This window comes from Schistocerca americana, chromosome 3 (genome assembly GCF_021461395.2).
Source record: "Schistocerca americana isolate TAMUIC-IGC-003095 chromosome 3, iqSchAmer2.1, whole genome shotgun sequence".
Classification (NCBI taxonomy): Eukaryota; Metazoa; Arthropoda; class Insecta; order Orthoptera; family Acrididae; genus Schistocerca; species Schistocerca americana.
The window spans coordinates 207,122,851-207,144,945 of NC_060121.1; the positions used below are offsets into that span (position 1 = coordinate 207,122,851).

At 42.1% G+C, this 22,095-nt stretch overlaps 1 protein-coding gene across 6 annotated transcripts in view; it reads left to right on the plus strand.

Moving 5' to 3' along the window:
- LOC124605323 (formin-like protein) overlaps window positions 1–22,095 on the plus strand; it is a 451,910-nt gene that overhangs the window by 355,209 nt on the left and 74,606 nt on the right. For 3 of the 6 annotated variants that reach the window (XM_047136921.1, XM_047136919.1, XM_047136922.1), the window contains exons 5-7: window positions 8,941–9,095; window positions 9,490–9,558; window positions 12,568–12,731. In XM_047136921.1, the coding sequence (XP_046992877.1) occupies window positions 8,941–9,095; window positions 9,490–9,558; window positions 12,568–12,731 (388 nt within the window). The remainder of the gene's footprint in view (window positions 1–8,940; window positions 9,096–9,489; window positions 9,559–12,567; window positions 12,732–22,095) is intronic. The other 3 variants (XM_047136920.1, XM_047136923.1, XM_047136925.1) reach the window with 3 other exon arrangements.

The window sequence follows — 22,095 nt, forward strand, 5'->3', positions numbered from 1 at the left end:
CAATAGTCTCTTCACGATAGAAATTTTCATGGTCTAATATTTGCATTGCGCAAGATACAACATTTTGTCAGATGACAGTTGAGTGTAAGGTTCAGCTTCTTTTGCTCCTCTCATCAGGAGTTAACGAGCTCCTGGCTATATATAATTAGCTCCCTGCATCTATATTGAGAACATATTCCATTCCTTCAATATGGACGTCTTTCAGCTAATTCATGCTGTCCTAACAGCCCGCCTTCAGCAAATCCCTCTCCCTTCCTCCTCTTTCGGGCTTTTATTGCTCGTTCCCTATTGTGGGGCATTGCTTTTTTTGTCTAGAGCGTGGTCTCCTCAAAGACCAATTTCTTCCGGATCACGACCTATGCCGTCTTAGTGATGGTTCTGTTACCCATTTTAGTGTCCCTTATGACACTGATATTCTGCTTTTGCTCACTTCCCCTCCCCCTTTCCCATCACTACGCTGGTCACCGCACAATGACCTCTGCAATATCAGCCACTTCCCATTGATTTGCTTATTCCCTTGCTGTCTCCCGATAGTCAGGATACTTTGCTGTGCTTTCCATCACGCAGATTGGCCTCCCAAGGCATGTTTACCCCAGCTTTATAAAGTTGTATTGATGAAGTTACCCATGGTATGTTTGATAGGATTATTCACTCAACCAGCATTGCCATTCCCCCGTTGACAGCTCACTTTCACTGCTGGCTGGTCCCGTGGTGGAGCACGGCCATTGCCATTGCCATCTGTGATTACCATCTTGCAGCACCTTGAGTGGTTCCCATCCTACGCTGGTCTTACTACTTCTATACGGCTTCATGCCAAAGGCTGTTACTTAATCGAACAGACCAAGTGGGTGTGTTGGGAACACTTTGTCTCCTCCCTAGGTTCGTCTGTTCCTCTCTCGTGGGGTGGCAGCTGCACTTTGCACTCTACTAGATTGGTAATGGCATCTTCCATCCTGGGGTCTTGCCATCCTGTGTGGTCTTTCTGTGGATCTGCTGGTGCATTTTATCCCTTGTCAGGTGGAACCCTACATTGAACCTCTTACCGTATGAGAACATCTCGTGGTCGTCTCATCTTCCCATGATTCAGCCCCAGGCCTCTATTCTATCCATAACCACTTGCTTCAACACCTTAACCCCAGACAATGACAATAAGTCTTTCGGATTTCCAATAGTATTTGTCTCCGAGGGGTTTTCCCCTCTCAATGGAGGGACAGTACTGTGATTTCTGTCCTTAAGCCCAGTAAGGATCTGTTCATTGATATTTACCAGCCAATCAGTCTGAGCAACATCCCCTGAAATTGATGGTGGCTTGTTGGCTCTGTTGCATCCTCAAATCTCGGGACCCTTTATTTCCTTACCAGTGTGGCTTTCGGGAGGTACAGTATCTGATCAGTCACCTTCTTTAGTTGGAAACCACAGTTGGCAGGGCTTTTCTCAACGCTGCCATGTTGTCTTATTTTTCTTCGCTCTTGGTAAAGCCTAGCTTGGTGCCATCACATCTTACACCCCATGAGTGGGGTCTTTGGGGGCCTCCTCCCAATTTTTACTTGCCAGTTCATGTACCACCAATCATTCTGCGACCAAGGTTCTGTGTTAAGTATCCTTTTCCTCATTGCTATTAATAGACTTGTGGCCTTTGTTGCTCTGAATGTATAGCAAGTGTAGCAGCATCCAATGGCAGCGGTCGTGCAGAAGTTCAACTGGTGATAGTCCGTCTCGTGTATGGGAGTGATAGGGGACGAGAAAGAGTTGCACCGTCTGTTCTCATTTGTGGGTAGTGCGAAGCTTGACCATCTGTTACTTGAAAGTGCATATGAAGTGATCTGCTTCTCTGTTGGAGTGTGGGTGAAATGGAACGTTTGTTAGGCGACGAATGCTATTCAGTTCACAAAAATGTTCAAATTCACGTGAAGTGAACTGCGATCCATTGCCCGACAAGTATTTCTGGCAAACCTTCTATGTAAAATATTGAGGACAATGCTTGAATGGTGCTATGGGATGTGGTAGAGTTTGTATGCACTGCAAATGGAAACTTGGTAAAAGTCTACCACTATGAGCCAATGAGTGTTCCTGAATGGTCCTGCAAAGTCTGTGCACTTGTTGCCATGGCGATTGAGTGCTACGCCAAGCTGAAAATGTCTGTGGCATAGCGGATTGGTTCTCCGTGCATGCGCGACACTGTGCCGTCATCTGTTCAATGTGGGCTTCCATACCCTGGCAAGTACAGTGCCGGCACGCTAACTCTTCAGTGCAAACAATTGCCCAATGTACTTGGTGGTTGCAATCTCAACACATCCTTTTGCAACACTTTCGGAATAAGCACGCGGGATTGTCCACTGTCGTTTTGAACTAGAATCACATCCTGCTGAACTGAAAGGCAGGACTGATGTGCAAAATATCAGCACATAACTGAGTTCTTGATACTGTTCAATGAAAGAGATCAAGATCTGCGAATGTAATTCAACAAAATCTTGAGATCTGGGTCTGCTTCCGTGGCCTGTGCTATTTTTCTGTTGTGCAAGGGAAAAGACTTCAATGATTCAGAGTCCTGTACATTGATTTGGCAACAAGATGCAGTAGATGCATCAAAATCAGTCTGGGCCAATCAGAAGGCAAGATAGGGCATCTGCATTGACATGATTTGCCGTAGGTCTGTACACAATTTCATACTGATACTGTGAGCCCAGTGCTCAATTTTTGAGCAGTGCATGTAGGAACCGGCTTTGACAGATGAAACACAGACTGCAAAGGTTTGTGGTCTCTCTCTAAATAGAACTTGCAACCTTACAAATAGTGATGAAATTTTGTCACACCATACAAAATAGTGAGAGCTTCTTTTTCTATTTGAGGACAATTGCACTGACTTTGAATTAACAACTTTGAGGCAAAAGCAATAGGTCTGTCTTGTGCACCAATTCTGTGCAGAAGCACAGCGCCAATTCCGTAGGAAGAAGCATCAAATTGCAAAATTGCTGGCTTAGCAGGGTCAAAATGCACTAAACATATGTAGCTATGCAAGGCATGTTTGAGTTTCCAAAATTCATCTTGACAGGCTTTAGTCCACATAAAAGGTACATTTTTGCGATGCAATGGAGCCACCATCTGAGCAGCATTCGGTATGAACCGAATACAGTGTCATCTTGCCTAGTACTGACTACAGTTCAGACACATTGCGAGGAACAGGCAGGTCACAGATTGCAAGCAAATGAGAATGGAGGGGGTGCACATCCTGACTGTTGATCACATGATCAGTTTGAAAAATGTCACACCTTTTTATTGTAAAAGTTGCTGCAACTATACTCAAATTTACACTTCCTAGTCCTGCCTGTTAATTCTGTGTACCACTGACAGTACATCTGTTCCGGCTTTTTCTGCAATTGAAAGAACTGATACCTGGCTGCAACTATTTGAACTTGCTGGTCATAGTGCCGAGGTAATGCTGCGATTACTTTGTCATAACTGAGTTCGTCGGAAGACACAGTTAGGAATCGTTTTTGTATTAACCTGAACACTGGGGACCCTGTAAGCAAAAGAAGGTATTGTAGCTTCACAGTACTGTAACTTGATGAACTGTACTATGAACTTGGAACTGTGTCAGGTATTAGAGCCATTCCTCTTCTGTCTCGTTAAATTGCCAGAACAGTCGTATGCCGGTCGGCGGCACTTGTTGGGCGTGTTGGTTGGTTGACTTCTGTTGTTGTGTGGCCGGTGCTGCTTGTGCAGCCAGAAGCTGTACAGCCATCAGCAAGGCAGCAATTTGTTGGTTCTGAAACTGAAAAGCTTGTGTTAGATCATCACATTGGTTGTCTGCAGCTGAGGTGTAGGGGGTGGGGTAGCATTGGGTTACAGGAATACGTTAGGAAAAAAACAAACAAGCAAAGCCTCTGAAAAGAGAAAGTGGATTAATTCTGTGACTACCCTCCTGGAATACATGCAAGAATACAACAAAAATGTAGCAAACACTCGAATACGATCACCCTTGCAATCTGAAACGCAAGCAAAGCAGACAAATTCTTCTTCACTGAAGGATTCTCTTCACCATCCTTTGTCATCTCGTTGTCTCTATAGAGCTGTAACACAGGAAGCAAGAAGAGGATGTTGTTTGGTGGCTGGTATACAAACTGCATGCATAAATTAACTGTGTTCTTTATTCATAACCAAAGAGCTACGTAAGTTAAGCTTCCGTGTGCTGTGGTACAAGCTCTTCTGTATAGTCCACATTTGCTATGGTGCTGGTGAAGTAGAAGTTCACTATGTGCTCTATTAGGGTTGTTACATGCTGCCTGTCTCTGAGTTACTGGTGGAACTAACTGCTACTGAAATTCCAGCTGGGCTGCGACTGAGGGCACTGTAACTTACTTGGTGCTACAGACACGAACTCGCTGGCCCTCCGGTCCGCAGCAGCTATCTAAATACTGGCGACCGAGAGGGCATTGATGGTGCATTTCCTGCGACTTTTTTTTTTGGCCTCTTTCGATCTTCTTGCAACCTCTTTGCCACGTGGTGTGCTGGCGCCAACCAGCTTATGCCAGCACAATGTCTTAGTCAGTTTGTCTGAAATAAGTAAACACTGCTCCAGCAACTATCATTAATCTGTTCCAAGCTTAGTGTTTGTAAGGCCATCGTTCTATAAATATAATGAAAGGCTAATGTTAAAATACATGAAGGGGACAGTGTAATTGTTCTAGAGAGAACTCTTTGATGCGAAGTGCTGTTATGCCTGCGACATGCTTAACATCCTACCAAAACTCCATAGTATACAGTGAGTGTTCCGCTGACAAAGCCCTATAAAAATAATTATATGAAATATTGCTCCTTCTACAGTCGATTTTTAATTAATGTGTTTTACCAAAAGGAGAATTTACTTGAGAAAACTATAGAGTTGCTTGGAAAGGGAATGACTGATTAGTACTTAGTTTCAGAAAGAAATTCCTGTACTGCTACTACACATTTCAAAGGGACAATATTCCTAGCTACACAGTGATGATGATTATAGAGATAATAATCCTGAGGTAGGGATAAAACTGGCATTCCCAGTATCTCTATGACAAGGTCCCTGCCCTTGAAACTGCTCCTACTGTTAAACTTGCTCCGTGGAGCCACCCACTGTATCCATGGTATATGATTGTCAAAATCTGTGAAAGCTGTCCTTTGTAATGCCAGTCATATTTCCTCTCTATGTTCTGCAGATTGTGTCCATATGTAGCTTGATGTGTGGAATAAATGTATTCACATTGCAGAGAAATTTAAATTTTTTTCTTTCTAAAATTCACCACATTGGGAGCTCAGTTAAAATCCCATAGGGTAGTCTAGTCACGTATTTGTGATGTCTCCTCACCAATCACTGGAACAAGAAACACACAATTGGAGAACATGGGTGTCACCAGTTGTTTTTTGAATGGCACATTGCAGCTAGCATAGCTCAGTTATAGCAGCTTATGCATAAGACATTGGACAAGTCAAGTTATAAATATACAGGCTGAAAGTAATTTCAAGGCATACATATTTAAGCTTACAATAATACACTTTACACACAAGTATTTATATAACACATTTCATAAATTTAAATATTCTTCAATGGAATAAAAGCAGTGATGCTGTAAATATGACTTTAGAGATTTTTCCAAATGTATTGACCTCAGTGATAGCTTTTATGTTTTCAGGAAGTTTGTTATAAAGCATAACTCCCATGTGAAAAGTACCTTTTTGGCACAGTGCTGTGCTGATTTGAGTCATATGTAAGTTCCTGTTTTGTCTGGTAAAGTGCTCATGTATATCACAGTTTTTTTGTAGCCTCTGGTCCTTGCCTATTACATTTAATTTAAAGAACAAAAGGGTTTCCATAATGTATACACACGGTAATGGGGAATACCAGATTTCTTAAACAGGGGTTTACAAGAGTCTCTAGGCTTGCACCCAAACAAGATTCTAATGGCCCTTTTTTGTAGTTTAAAAGTGCTATTAGCTATTTTAGAGTTTCCCCAGAAGGTGACCCCATATCTAAGACGAGAATGAAAGTACACATGATATGCATTCATTACTGTTTTCTCACTACAGCATGATTTTAATGAACAAAGAAGATAACATGTTTTGCTCAGTTCTGCATTGAGACATTCAATATGCTTATTCCATTTGATGTTACTCTGCAGCCAAAGTCCTAAGAATTTGGTTTCAGTACTGTTACCAACTGGTTCGTCATTGATAGAGACTGATGGGATAAACATGTCCTTGTTAGGAACATTGTGGAATTTTAGAGCAACGGTTTTCTTACTGTTTATTACAAGCTGATTACTCTGTGCCCAGCTGCTAAGTTGTTTCGTGACCGTGTTTACTGTCTGCTGTAACTGTTCGTCGTCGTCTCCTTTTAGTAGAATCGTGGTGTCATCTGCAAATATGATTGATTTGTGTGCATCAATATTTAAGCTTAGATCATTTATGTACAGAAGAAACAGAAGGGGTCCCAATACGGATCCTTGGGTTACACCACATTTTATTTGTTTATAGTCAGATAAGTGATTAGATACAGTTTTTTGTTCAATATTTGTGTGCTTGACGCACACTGCCTGCATACGATTTGTCAGGAAGGAACTGATCCACTTGTTGGACAGACCTCGAATACCATATCTTTCTAGCTTTGATAGCAGAATTTTATGGTCCACCATGTCAAAAGCTTTTGACAACTCAATAAAGACTCCTATTGTTTCCTGTTTTTTGTCCGTCAGGTTTAGGATGGAATTGATGCACTCATAGACAGCAGTTGTCGTTGACCTCTTATTTCTGAACCCATGTTGTTCATTACATAGGATGCTGTTTTTATTTATAAATTTCATAAGTTTCTCATAAATAACTTTTTCCAGTACTTTAGAGATGCAGGAGGAAATTGTGATGGGTCTGTAGTCATTTACATTGTCTTTATCCCCTTTTTTATATACAGGAATAACTTTTGATGTTTTTAACACATCAGGGAAAGTGCCTGCCTGAAGTGAGCAGTCGCATAAATGTGTGAGTACTTCAATTAGGTTTGATGCACTCTTCTTTAACATTGTTGCAGGTATACCATCAATACCTGCCGATTTGGAATTTTTTAGTCCTTTTATTGCTTTAGCTACTTCATCTTGTGAAACACAACTGATGTATATTGATCCTCTACATGTACTTATTTTATATTCATTTGCCTGGATGCTCTTAAAGTTTGATTGTAACATATTTTCAGCAACACCTGTGAAAAAGTTGTTAAATGTGTTAGCTACTTCTAAGGGGTTTGTTACTTTTTTATTTTTATGTGATAGTGTTATATTTTTCCAAGGTTGTCTGTATTCTCCACATTCTTTTTTTATAACACTCCACATAGCCTTTGATTTATTAGCTGAATTATAAATGATTTCATCATTATGCATTATTTTTGCTGCTTTTATTACTTTTCTTAATATTTTGGAGTATTTTTTATAGTATGCGCATACTACAGGTGAGGAATTTTTTGAGTTACATATTTCATGAAGTAGTAGTTTCTTCTGGCATGAAACCCTTATTCCCTTTGTGATCCAGCTGTTTGTTCTAGAGTTTCCCCATATGGTTAATGTTTTCAGTTGGAATGCAATTTCAAAGAAATGGGTTAATGTATCAATGAAAGTGTCGAATTTTTCATTTATATCGTTCATTTTGTACACTCCTAGCCATTTTTCTTTCTGTAATAAGTTGTTGAAGTAGTTCACATTATGCTGATTATAGCTTCGATATGCTGTTCTAAAAGACATGTTGTTAATAATACTGCCTTGTACTTTTATGCTTAATATTAGAGCAAGATGATCACTAAAACCTGCATTGAAAATTTTTAGTGAGGTGTTGTGTAAACTCTTCTTTACTAGAAACTGATCAAGAGCTGTTTGACAAGTTTCTGATACTCGGGTAGCTGCTTTTACTTCAGCCTTTAAATTGTAGGACGTTGCAAGGTTCAAAATGGTCTCCCTATTTCCACTATTTGTGAGGAAGTCAATATTGAAGTCACCACAGATTATCAATTCACAATCCATTTTATTTACTTTATTTAGCAATGACTCCATTTTGTTTAAGAAAAGTTCAAAATTCCCGGACGGTGATCGGTAAACTGTAGCAATAACCAGGTTGAGCTGAGTAATTTTTATAGCTGCAATTTCATAATCCTTTTCGACATTTGCCCTGGTTAAGTCAGGTAGTGTAATAAAATCTACGTTATCCTTTGTGTAAATTGCTACCCCACCCTGTTTGCTGTTTTTCGTGCAGTAGTAAGCAGCCAAGACGAATTTGTTTATTTTCGTATTCTGGATTAATTCTGGGTTAAGCCAGTGCTCAGAAATGCATAACACTGAGATATCATTAAGTTCATGTGTTAATAGAACGTTAATTTCATCGATCTTATTACGCAGGGATTGCACATTATGGTGATAAATTTTTAGTTCGGGCGTATTCACGATTTGGTAATTGGGAATCATATTTACAGCATCACATACCTCTAGTTTAAGTTAGTAACGTCAGCAGCGTTGTATTTTCGTTCTTCTTTCTTGTTTATTTTGTTTTCCTTGCTGTTGGAAGGATGTTCAGGAAGCTGATAAATTGTTCTATCCCTTACAAGTCTTTCTTTGATTATTTCACTAACACGATCACAAACAAATCTTTTCCCATCATAGTTCAAATGCATTCCATGCTTCGTGTGCAGATTCCCATGCAGCTTGCTTATATCCAGTACATCGCACTTAGTATATTGAGAATCTCTTTGTGTTTTAAAAGGTGGTGCTCTAGAGAAGAGAAGTCTGTTTTGCCTCATTTATGATTTACATGTACCGTTAGATTCATAGACATTTGCAGGAAGTCTCAGAAGCAGAAAAAGATAGTTGGGACAATTGCAGTTCAGTGCACTACCAAAGAATGGTGAAAGAAATAAAGTAATGGAAACATACATTGCAGGTGGGTGCGCGAGTTCCTAGATGAAACAAACCAGGGTCTGGACCATCTTATAGAGTACCTCAGTTTCCGTCTGGTCATGATGAGGCATGAGCAGCGGGTCTCTGAATCAAGAACATCATCAGAGGAGAGATTGGCTGCGAGTGGCTCAGGATCTGGTATGTTTTTTAAAAAAAATATATTTCACCAAAACTATTCACAGCAGCCTAGTTAAAAAACTAATTTCTAAAAGCATGTTCCACATCACTAAGACCATACATTTTTATCTCATACCTTCCATGAAAGATAATGTAAGTGTCTTCAGTTTGTCTGTCATATTTCTTATCTTTTCTATTTTACGCATGGGACTGAAGTAGTTTGCAAAAAAAATATTGTAACGATTTTAAAGTAACAATTTCGAAGAAAAAACACATTGGTAATTTTAACAGTTTCTTACTGTCACTCTATGAACAAAAGACTGCAGAAGGTTTATTTACCAAAAGTCTGCATTTATATGATTCACACTCATTAACTGTATGGTGAACACGTCTAACACATGCTTTACATTTGAAGGTTCCAGATTCAGTTTCCGTTGCTGGCCGAGACGCAAAGCTGTCCGCAGGCCAACATACCATTTTCAAGGTAGAAGACCAAAATGGATTGTGTGTTTTCTTTTTGTCTGTGCTTTTCATGTTTTGTTTCTTTGGTGCTGCAACGATTGAACAGTGACAGCCATATAACCTTTCCTCCTCCTTTCCTCTCCTCCAGCTGATAAGGTATTGAATGTTGTCCTAAAGTGACAAACTTCATTTCACAATAGCAGGATTTGATCTGAGAACCTGTTTCAAATAAGAGGTGGTTTTGTTGCATTAACAATTTCTTGCTGAAATAAAAATTGCTCATTTTTGCTGGGATGGTTGTATTGCTCAGATGCAAATATTTCTAGGTCCCGATGTTGTTGTCACTGTCATGTTGCAATAGCCATAGACTGGGTGAAGCTTTATTTCTGAAGACGGCAATTGCATTATTCAGTTAAATCTGAAACGTTTCAGAGGTTCATGTCTTTCCAAGTATTTACACACAGTCTGTTGCTCAGAAGATTTATGATAGTGATGAAATGAAATGAAATGGTCGTATGGCATTGTTGGCCGGGAGGCCCCTTTCTGGGAAGTTCGGCCACCGTATAGTGATAGTTGTTAGTTTCTTTGAGCTATAGAACCAAACATTCAGTTAAACATTAAACGTAACAGTGAGCAAATTGATTTTATTCAATTTTGAGTTGTAAACTCAAATTGAGTCGGAATGGGTTGCTAGATGTTTCAGAACTGTAAAGGAGATAGTAAGGTATTAGCTCATACGGTGGATACTTGATGTATGTCTTTCTGTGTTCTCTCTGTAAGCTCAAACGCAGTTGTATACTTACCATAAGATGTTACTTTAATGTAAAACCTGGAGTTAGAACTGCTAGTTTAAACAGGGAAGTGTGGTGCAGGAACTGCCAATTAGGCAGCTGAAAGAGGCATAATTGTAAAATCCAGTTGATAACTGTAAATGAAGGAAAAAATTGAAATAGTTAATTGGAAGGGTTATATTGTATAGAAAATTAAATCTGGGATTAGCAATCAAGGTATCTTAGCCACAAAGGTTGTCAGTATCTTTACAGATGGTGACAGTAAGGTCAGGCCTGCTTGTAGCTATAAGGTCTAGAAGAGCGTTCAGAAATATTTCACAAGATTGTGTGTCCATGCCACCTGCAAAAAATTCATAGATGTCCCTGTTTATATTTGGTAGGATTAAGTCACCTCTAACTAACATTGCATGATTGGGGTACTTCTGTGCTACTGATATTCTGGGACTGATTGTGCAAGTGTTGAGGTGTAGTTGGGTGGCTGGTTGAAACCTAGACCAGTTACTTTCCTACTTTTCATTGGCCCATATCCCTTCTTCTCCAAGATTTCAATGAAATAGGGATGGTTAGTTGGCTGATTTGGGGGAGGGGTCCAAACAGCGAGGTTATTGGTCCCTGAAATAAGGAACTTCCGTGAGACTTTGTTCTTTGATGTTAACATTCAGAATCTTAAAACCTCCAATCTAGCTGCCAAATATTACCCACATTTATTCTTGCCAGTTGTGAATGTGCAGTGCTCATGTATGGGGAGAATAACATCAAATGTTTGAAATTTGAGACTGTGATAAACATTTTACTAATAGATCTACAAATCTGTGTCCATGCTTACGCTTGCACTGTGATTTAGTTAATTAGACTAGCCCTCCACATAACTCTTAACATTTACTTAGAGTTCACTTCTATTCCCTTTTCCATCTCTAAACAATTTTGCTTCCTATTTGGTTTCTATGTGCATCTTCATAAATCTACTTGTTTCCATTGTAAGTATTACTTGTAGTGTGTATTTGTATGTTTCTGATGTATCTGTTTTATTTGTTTTAAGCTATGTACATTCATTTATTTTTTTACTTCCCAGCTGGATTGCTCTATCTTTGCTTTGCTTAATATTTTCTGCTTTTATCTTTTCCTGTCACGTGGCTGCAGCCCATTATCATTATCAGATTTACAATTCAGTAGGTGAAATTCATTGTGCTTTCACACTTCTTAACAGTTCTTTGTGTCTTTTTCCTTAATGAGGTGTTCCGAATGACTTCCAGCAATATACATTTTGTACTTTTCCCTTTCTCTATTTCTTGATTTGCTTCTTTTCTCTTGGTGAAAGAACTGCAAGTACTGGGGAAGTGAGACACAGATTGTCTTTTAATTTCCAACTGTGTCATTTCTCAAATGTCTCCATTGGTACACTTGATAAGTAAGCACACTGGTTCTTCATATAGCACTTGTTTACTGTTCATGTTACTGTAGTGTTCCAAAAATTTACAAGTACTCAAGTGTTTGAAATTTTCTCAGAAATAGGAAATTAATATTTAACAAAGCAAGTTTCAAAACTGATCACCAGAACATGAGACACTACTTCTTTAAGCAAGTAATCCCTTTGTTCAGATTCCACTTTACTGAGTATCTTCTGTCTTAGATGCATTTGATATTTTGACGCTAAAGGTTATTCGCAGTCCTCGTTTTCTCTAAATTCTATGTCATTTGTTTTTTAGCAATATGCTGTTCACTGTTACCCCTTTTATCCGCCCTTTCAGTTCATTTTGTTAATTTGTTTCACAGTTCGTTATGCATCTTGAATCCAATTTTACATCTTGTTTTGCCTCACCTACTACTTTCTTGTGTGCTGCAAAAGTGGTATTTAAATGTATTTTACTTTGCTGTTTATTGTTAATGTTGTCATTTTTTGTAGATGAATAGTGATCATGATGGAAACTGTGTGTGTGTGTGTGTGTGTGTGTGTGTGTGTGTGTGTGTGTGTGTGTGTGTACAGGTTTTAACCTCAACACTACAGATGAAATTATGTCCTAAAGAAACGTAAAGAATTTTGTTAACTTGTCTGACTTCTAAAATAATGTTAATTTATATGAATATATGGCTAGCATGATAAGACCTTATATCACAGTGAAAAGGCTAACATTATAAATGAGGATAAGGAGCTCTTGGCTATATATTTTGTCTAATGTAAAATAGTTCATTATTACATATCAATTATAATCTTAGTTTCATAACAGTGGCTTTCTTTTCAGCAGGGAGTCCTGGACACAATGGGTACCTCAGACCAGCCCTGGAGATGTTGGATAGTCCTGGCCTCAAACGAAGGTCAAGACATGTAGCTAAACTTAATATGGGAGAATCCAAAGATGATATCCATGTGTGCATAATGTGCCTTCGTGCGATAATGAACAACAAGGTACTATATTTAAAAAAATAGTCTGCATTGAGGAGGACTCTTAAGCAAACAGTGTGGAGGAAGGTAGAGGAGAAAGGTGTCCCTAAAGGGCAATAACTGGGAGGACAGCTGGAACAAGGTGGAGAAGAGAATCTGGGAATGTATCAGAAGGGGAGGAGGAGGAGGAGGGGGAGGAGGAGGAGGAGGAGGATAGTGTAGCACGACTTCAAACAGCTTTCTAAGTTTGCCACATTTAGCAGAACAACTAACCGATATCTTTGACCAAATCTGGCAGAGGAAGAAGCCCTAGCATGATAGTTTGCTGTTCTAACCTTTCATGTACTTTGTAAAGAAATCCTTCGCTGACAGTATGATCGCTTAACACCTGATCTTAATTTTTATGAACAAAATGTTTATATGATACGTCTTTTCTGTGAAGACTGTCTGTCTTCGTTCTTCTGTGTCTTCAACATCCATTCTCCAGTCCATCTCTGTCAGTCGTATTGCTACATAGTTAACAATTTTCCTGGGCATGAATCTCCACCTATCTCAGGGCGTCATAAAATATCTGTTTGCACCAAAGTTGTAATTAACCAACAGAACCTCCATTTGAAAAATGTTCATTCTTCCACATCCATCCCTTCTGCCTCCTCCTCCTCCTCCTCCTCCTCCTCCTCCTCCTCCTCCCACCAACCCCTCCCCTCCCGATTCTAAATACATACTTGCCATATTAGGATACTGTATTTGCAGTGGTAATACGTGCATTTCCCAGAGCAATCTAGGTCATGTTACACAGCCTCCACCAGTACGTCAACCACCTCCCTATGTGCCAGCATATTCTATGCATCTAACCACCATTTCATGTTGTAATCCTGTTAACCACCTCTGTTGTGATGGTAGTATGTGCAAATTTCTGCATTAGTGCTGAACTTGGAAGGTAGCCAATTTGAATCCTGAGAGTGAGGAAAGTTTTGTCACCAATATTTGACTGGCAAAGGGAAGAAGACAAGGTGGTGTAAATGTTGTGATAAACAGACTTTGCCCTGATATTCTGTGTTAAATTAGAAACCTGTTTACAGTGTATCATTCAGATGGGACCTTAAGCTTGTGGCTCCTTTCATGTTCTGAGAGGGGCTGGCTGTGTACTGGCACTTGCTTTGTCTCCCTTACATCCATCCGTGCCCGTAACTATGTAAAACATAGTACCACAAAAGCAGTTATCAGTCAGCCACACAATAGAGGTACATATCTGATACTTGACAGAGAAATTGGAGGGAGGTAATGGGAAATCACTTGCGTTGGGGCTCCACCTAGGAAGACCCTACCTTCTTTATCATCAGGATTTTCTTCCAGCAAGCCGGGTAGGAACTTTGTGAACGATATGCCCCCATTGGTTTCTGTCCGGGTATAGCTTTTCCCTCTCCACTACATCCCATGTTAATCCTCTCCTCTTGAGATCTTCCTTAACCTGGTCTGTCAATCTCTTTCTAGGCTGCCCAATTGGTGTTCTTCCTGGTACCCGCCATCTCCAAATACTGGCATGGAGTTAGTTGGGTGCATTCGTTTCACATGACCGAACCACTTCAGTCTCAAAGCACTCATTCTCTCCTCTGTAGTCAATGTCACCTGCAGGTCTCTCCTTAGATAATCATTCCTGACTCTGTCTCTCCTAGTTTTATGTAGAGCTGACCTAAGGAACTTCATTTCACATGCTTGTATTCGACTCTCTTCACCCTTATTTATGACACAGGCCTGTCGACTATAGATCATGATGGCAGGAGAGAGAACTTTTATACATGGTCTGTTTGACACTCTGTGGGACGTCCTTGGCCTAGATTAGATTTCGTACTTCAAGGAAGATATTGTGGATACGTGCGTAGCGAGCACGGGACCCCAAGCTAGTGTGGCCCTCCTTCCTTTCCGGGCTGCATACATTCCCCATCCCCCATCTTCCACATCCCCCACCTCCTCCCCTTCCCTTTCTCCCCCTCTGGGAGTATGTTTAGTGCCTACATCCGGAGACAGACGATCGAAACTGTAAAACAGTCTCTCTTCTTTGCTTTCTCTGCTGGGAAGTCTTTGTCCTTCCTTTGACCTTATCTTTTCCTTACATCTTCTCTTTACCATTTTCTCCGGTGCGGCATTTGAGACCTCTCTTCATTCCTTTCCTTTTCTTTGTTCCTCCCTTTCTCTTTTTTCCACCCTGTGCGTGTCTGAAGGCCGACCCACGCATTCCCATGCGTAGCTGGTGGCGAGGTAATGCGTAATTCCCCACCCCGGGTAGACAGGTAGGGCACGTACATACCCCCTGGTAACAGCCAGGCCCAGAGAGGGGTGATTACCCGAGCTGATACCTTCCGAAAGTGCCGATTGGTCCCTCCGTCCGTTTATCGGGAGGTGTGAACAATCACCTAAGGTGGGAGTGCCCTCAGAGAGGGGCCCCACAAGGAAGGAGCGCGCCATCGGAGACGCCGTCGTCATGGGGGATACTTTCTCAATGGTTTCCTCGTTATCTACTGTGTCTGCTCACAAGCGAAAGTTGAATGAGTCTCAGCCACGGACAATTCTTCCATCAGTGCCACAGTTCCTTGTTGTTTCTCGGTCGGACGAAGGTCAAGACTTTTACACAGTCAACCCTTTCATTATTCAGAAAGGTGTCGTTGCAATTGCAGGTCCTGTAAAGTCTTCTTCCTATTACGAAATGGCACCTTGTTAGAAACAGTCAGTGCCCTCCAGGCACAAGAATTGCTGCGTACTTCACTGCTACACACCTTCCCTGTTTGGGTGGAAGCGCATCGCACTTTAAATTCATCATGTGGAGTCATTTACACACGCTCCCTCGATGGATTGTCCGATGAGGAAATTCAAAACCACCTGTCTGACCATGACGTAATGGCTGTTCATAGAGTCTTGAAAACGGTTGACAAGGACTTGGTTCCAACCCTTACCGTCTTCTTGACATTTGACAAAGTTCAACTTCCATCGAACATAAAAGCGGGCTATGAAATAATTTCCGTTCGCCCTTACATCCCAAACCCAACGCGTTGCTATCGGTGTCAGCGGTTCAGTCATACAAGCCAGTCGTGTTCCAATCCGGCCAAATGCGCTACATGTGGTAAGGATGCCCATGACGGTGCTTGTCCACCTCCATCCCCTCATTGCATCAACTGTATGGGTGACCATGCTGCTTCCTCTAGAGATTCCCCCATTTTTAAAGACGAATGGCTCATTCAGGAAATCAGCGTGAAGGAAAAGGTGTCAACCTTTGCTGCTCGAAAGTTATTCGCCAGTCGAAAGCCCACTGTGCCTCACGCAGGTAAATACAGCACTGTCCTTGCCCCTCCTCGGCCTACAAAGGAGGCAGCCACGCAGACTTGTTATCTCACCTTTAGTGCCACGGTCTTCAGATCGGCCAGTGCAAAGATCGCCCGTTCAACCTCCCCACTCTCACCTGCTCACTCCATGGCTCACACTTCATCGGGTTCTGCTAAATCCCGAGCCCTAAAATCAGACACCCAGAGTTCCAAAAAAGAGCCTACTCGTGAAGATTTTTTATGTACCCCGACTTCACAACCATCGATTCCTCCTTCATCTCAGTGTCCTGTTTCCAAGAAGGCTAGTAAGAAACCCAGTTCCTCTCCTTATCCGCCATGGCGTGTCTCATCTATAGCACCACCTGGCGGTAACCGCCCTCGGCCGTCTTCTGTGTTGCCGAGGCGCACTGCAGGCGTCCGATCAACCGGCTGATCGCTGGTGGCAGGAGCTGCTCCCAAACAACCTATGGATCAGGATCTTCTGCCATCAGCTGAATGCCGTTCCACGCTGTCAGCCGCCGGCTCGGAGCAGTCATTGAGTTGAGGGCAACCTTGGTCACATTCTTCCCTTTTCTGTCCACCCTATGCCCATTATCCATTGGAATATTCTCGGCATTTGAGCCAGTTGGGATGAATTGTCGATCCTCTTATGATCCTACTCGCCGCTCATCTTCTGTCTTTAGGAAACAAAGCTGCATCCCCATGACTGCTTTGTTTTCCCCCATTTTCAGTCGGTCCAATTTGATCTCCCCTCTGTTGAAGGCACTCCAGCACAAGGACTACTCATGATTCTTCTCCATCATACTCTCCATTATCACCCAATCCCCTTAAACATTTCCTTCCAAGCTGTCGCTGTCAGTCTTTCCCTTTCTGGATACACCTTCTGTCTTTGTACTGTCTACATTCCATCGTCCACACCAATGGCACGAGCTGATCTCCTTCATCTTCTTGTTCGGCTTCTGCCCCATATTTGCTGATTGGGGACTTCAATGCCCACCACCCGCTTTGGGGATCTCCACGTTCTTGTCTGCGCGGCTCACTATTGGTAGATGTCTTTCACCAAGCGGATCTTGTTTGCCTCAACACTGGGGACCCTACATTTTTGTCTGCCTCCACTACAAATTCTCTCATTTGGACCTTTCGGTCGGTACTGTTCTGCTAGCTCAGCACTTTGAATGGTTCGCTCTTGCTGATACACACTCGAGTGACCACTTTCCATGAGTCCTTAGATTGGAGCCACAACTGCCATATATGCACCTGAGACGCTGGAAGTTTGACCAAGCCGATTGGACACTTTTTTCGTCTCTAGCGACATTCAATGACTGTCACTTTCCTAGCCTCGATGATGAGGTCACTCCTTGGTGGAATGAGGCATGCCGTGACGTAATACGTGAGCGGCGACTTGCTCTTAGTGTATTCCGGCACCACCCTACTTTGGCCAACTGTATTCGCTATAAGCAGTTGCGTGCGCGATGCCGTCACGTCATCCGCGATAGCAAGCTGGGACATCTTTACTAGCTTATTTAACACCTTCACTCCCTCCTCGGAAGTTTGGAGTCGGATTCGATGGTTATCTGGCGCACCTAGTTTCTCCCCGGTCTCTGGGCTCACTGTCATGCATGATACATCAGTGAACCTCATCGCAATTTCTAACTCATTGGGTCAACACTTTGCTGAGATTTTGAGCTCTTCAAATAACCCGCCAGCTTTTCTCCTGAAGAAATGTGCAGCGGAAGTGCAACCTCTTGCTTTCTCCTCTCAAAATCGCGAAAGCTATAATACTGTTTTCTCCATGCGGGAACTCCAACATGCACTCTCTCCTTCTCGCTCTTCTGCCCCAGGACCGGATGGTATCCACATCCAAATGTTGCTGCATTTATCATACCACAATCTGCGTTACCTCCTTTGCCTTTACAATCGAATTTGGACCGACAGTACTTTTCCCAGAAGATGGCGGGAAGCTATCATTCCTGTTCCGAAACCTGGATAAGACAAACATCTCCCCTCTAGCTATCGCCCCATTTCTCTCATGAGTAGTGTATGTAAGGTTTTAGAGCATATGGTGAATTGCCGTTTAGCCTGGTGGCTGGAGACCCGAAGTCTTTTAACACCTGCCCAATGTGGTTTCCAAAAGCATCGTTCTGCAGTTGACCATCTTGTTACTCTCTCCACTTATATCATGAACAGTTTTTTCAGGAAACGCCAAACAGTAGCAATATTTTTTTGGTCTGGAGAGAGCATATGATACCTGTTGGAGGACAGGCATCCTCCGCACACTGTTCTCTTGGGGCTTTAGAGGTCGGGTGCCCCTTTTTCTTCGTGAATTTATGGCAGAATGCACATTTAAAGTGCAGGTGAACACTACTTTCTCCCAAGAACACGGGGTACCCCAGGGCTCCATGCTAAGTGTTGTGCTGTTTGCCGTTGCCATGAATCCAATTATGGATTGTCTCCTCCTTGATGTTTCGGGCTCCATCTTTGTGGACGATTTTGCAATCTACTACAGCTCTCGATGGACAAGCCTTCTTGAACGACGTCTTCAAGGATGTCTCGATCGCTTCCACTCTTGGAGCATCGAAACCAGCTTCTGCTTTTCTCCCAGTAAGACCGTTTGTGTCAATTTTTGGCGTTGTATGGAGTTTCTTCAGCCTTCCTTACTTCTAGGCTCTGTCAACCTTCCGTTTGTGGATGTTGCTAAATTCTTGGGTCTTATTTTTGACAGAAAACTGTGCTGATCGTCCCATGTTTCCTATCTTTCGGCTCGCTGTCTGCGATTCCTCAACACCCTCCGTGTCCTGAATGGTACTCCTGGGGAGCGGACAGAGTGGTCATTCTCCACCTCTATCGCGCCTTAGTGTGCTCGAAATTGGACTATGGAAGCATAGTTTACTCCTCTGCTCGGCCGTCTATTCTTCGGTATCTCAACTCTATCCACCACCGTGGATTATGTTTAGTGTCTGGAGCTTTTTACACCAGCCCTGTGGAAAACCTTTATGCTGAGACTGCTGAACCTCCGCTGTCCAATCGGCGAGCTGTCCTTCTGAGTCGTTATGCTAGCCATCTGTCTTGCATGCCTGCAAACCTGGCCCATGACATTTTTTTCGACGCCTCCTTGGATTTCGGGTATGCTGGCCGCCCTTCCTCCCTACTACCACCTGGAGTCCGCTTCCGTCAACTGCTCCATTCTCTTTCCTTCCACTTTCCTAAAACTTTCTTGACAACTTGGGGTACAGCACCGCCTTGGCTCCGGCCCCGGACCTGCCTGCTCCATGACCTTTGTCAGTTTCCCAAGGATGGTACCCCTTCTCTTGTTTATCGTCGGGCATTTTGTGCTCTATGTGCACAAATGACGGAAGCCACATTTATTTACACTGATGGCTCAAAAACATCGTTTGGTGTAGGGAGTGCCTATATTGTTGGCGACACCCCAAATTGATTTCGGCTTCCTGACCAGTGTTCGGTTTATACTGCGGAGCATTACGCTGTTCTCCAGGCTGTCCAATACATCAGTCACCATCAGCGGATACAGTATGTTATCTGCTCAGACACTCTCGGCTGTCTTCTCAGTCCTCAAGCTCTCTACTCTGTCCACCCTCTGGTCCACCAGATTCAGGACTGCCTCCACTTGCTCCACTTGGGGGTTGTCTGTGGCGTTCCTCTGGATCCCAGGACATGTTGGTATCTGTGGAAATGAGGCAGCCGATATAGGGGCCAAGGCTGCAGTCTCTCTTCTTCAGCCTGCTATTCGCATGATTCCCTTCGCCGTTCTACGGAGTTTTTTATGTCGTCGTGTTGCTCTTTTATGGCATCCACATTGGTCGACACTTCCCAATAATAAATTGCGGGACTTGAAAGCTCTCACCTGTGCTTGGACCTCTTCCTCCCGAACTCGTCTGGAGGAGGTAATTTTAACTAGACTCCGGATAGGGCACTGTCTTTTTAGCCATTGACATCTTTTAAGTGGCAATCCTCTCCCCACTTCATCCCCACCGCTCTCAACTGTGGACGGTGAGACACCTTTTACTTGAATGCCCCAATTTTACTCAGTTACGCACCCGTCTACAGCTGTCACCTGATATATCTTCCATTTTAGCAGATGACACGCGCCCTGCTGATCGCATTCTCAAGTTTGTTAGTGCCAGTGAGATGATGTCAGTCATTTGAAGCTCTTTTTGGGGACAAACAACCCCCCTTCTGTAGTGGTTTTTTAAGCTTTTCTTCTGTCTTTAGTTTCTCCACTATTTTGAGTTTCACTCTCATTGCTGCTTGTTTCCAGTTTGGTTTTTTACCTTTTCCTAAGTCATAGACCGGGCTCTAATGATTGTAGCAGTTTTGCGCCCTAAAAAAAAGAAAGAAAGAAAAAAAAATCAGCTTTTCCTCTTCCAGTATGATGTGACAAGGTGTGGGTGTCCTGCTCATCTGCAATGTTACTGTCTTGTTCCTACTCACAGTTAACCCAAATTTTTTAAATTTTGTGTTCCAGTAATCTAGTCTCCTCTGAACCTCCATTTCTCTCTCTCTCCCCAAATGGCGATGTCATCAGCAAAAATAAAAGCGTTGAGATCTTCATTTCCTTCTTGAGATTGTCATTTTCTTCTTCCTTGATTTCTTTCATGATTGTGTCCATAAGTGTAATGAAGAGTAAAGGGGAGAGTGAACTGCCTTGCTGAACACCTCTCTTTGTCTTTAGCCATTTGGATCTTCCATCTCGTACTTGTACACTGCTCTCACAACCATGATGCAGCATCTGGACTTTTTTAATTAATGAATCAGGAACATTGTTTTCTCAAGCATTCCTATATTTTATCCTTTGGGACACTGTTATATGCTTTCCCAAATCCACGAATGCTACTATCATGTCCTTTCCTTTTTACCAATATTTGTCCATTAACTGATGGAAGGAGAAAATGAGATCTATTACTTCTGAACCCATGCTGTTGTTCCTCTAATTGGTGTTCTAGAATTTTCCACAATCTTTTTTTCTATGACCTTTTCCATTATCTTAAGGCAGTGTGATAACAGTGTGATTCTTCAGTAGATGGTGCTTTTTTTTCTACGACCTTTCTTGAATAGTGGTATTATAATTTCTTTTTTCCATTCATCCAGCACTTCGTTTTCTTTCCATATCACCACCAGCACTGGTGAAACCATTGTATTCCATGGATTCCTGTGGCTTTAATCATATCCATTGTCAGCTCATCTACTCTAGCAGTTTTCCTGCTTTTCATCTGTTTCATGGAATTCTCAGTTTCTAACGAAGAGATTGGATCCTGCTCTTCCTCTAATTCAATGACTGTGGTGTCACTTTCTTGTGCATCTTCCCCATTCAGTAAGATTTTAAAATAATTCTTCATCTCTTCTCTGATACCTTCCATGTCCTTCATAATATCCCCATCCTCTGTTTCAATCGCTTTTATGTATTCTCTATCAGATCTTTTACTTTTCAGTAACCATATAGCAGTTTTTGGTTCCCTTTACTATCCTGCTCTAGTTTCTGGTTGAATATTTCCCAACTCTTCTACTTTTCTTCTTTCACAATTCTCTTTGCTTGGAGTTTCTTTTGTTGGTATTCCTTCTCCAGTGTTGTCACTCTGTGTTCATCTTTTGGAACCAGCCCCTGGTTCTGATTTCTTTTTTCAAACTCCATGTTTTTCTTTGCCATATTGCATTTAATTGCATCTTTTACTCTATCATTCCACCAACGGGTTTCCTTTTTTTCACTTTACCCCTTGTTTTGCCACTTATCTGCAAAGCACTGTTAACAGTTGATGTTTTAAATAGGTTCCACTCTTCCTCTACACTATCCCTTTCAGTTTTTGTCAATTTTTGTGCTGCTATCTTCCTCCCAGTGTTAATTTTTTGTGTGTGCATATTACTTTGAATCCTGACACAGGCATATTACAGTGAGTTACAGACAGCCACTTGTAGCTCCAGCTACACCCAACAAATTTGTTGCAGTTATTATGCATTGTTCTATTAGGGAATACCACACTAACTCTTCATCTGCATAGATGGTTATTGCTCTAATGTGGCCACCTGAATAGAGCAGTCTGCTCAGCAGAATACAGTTG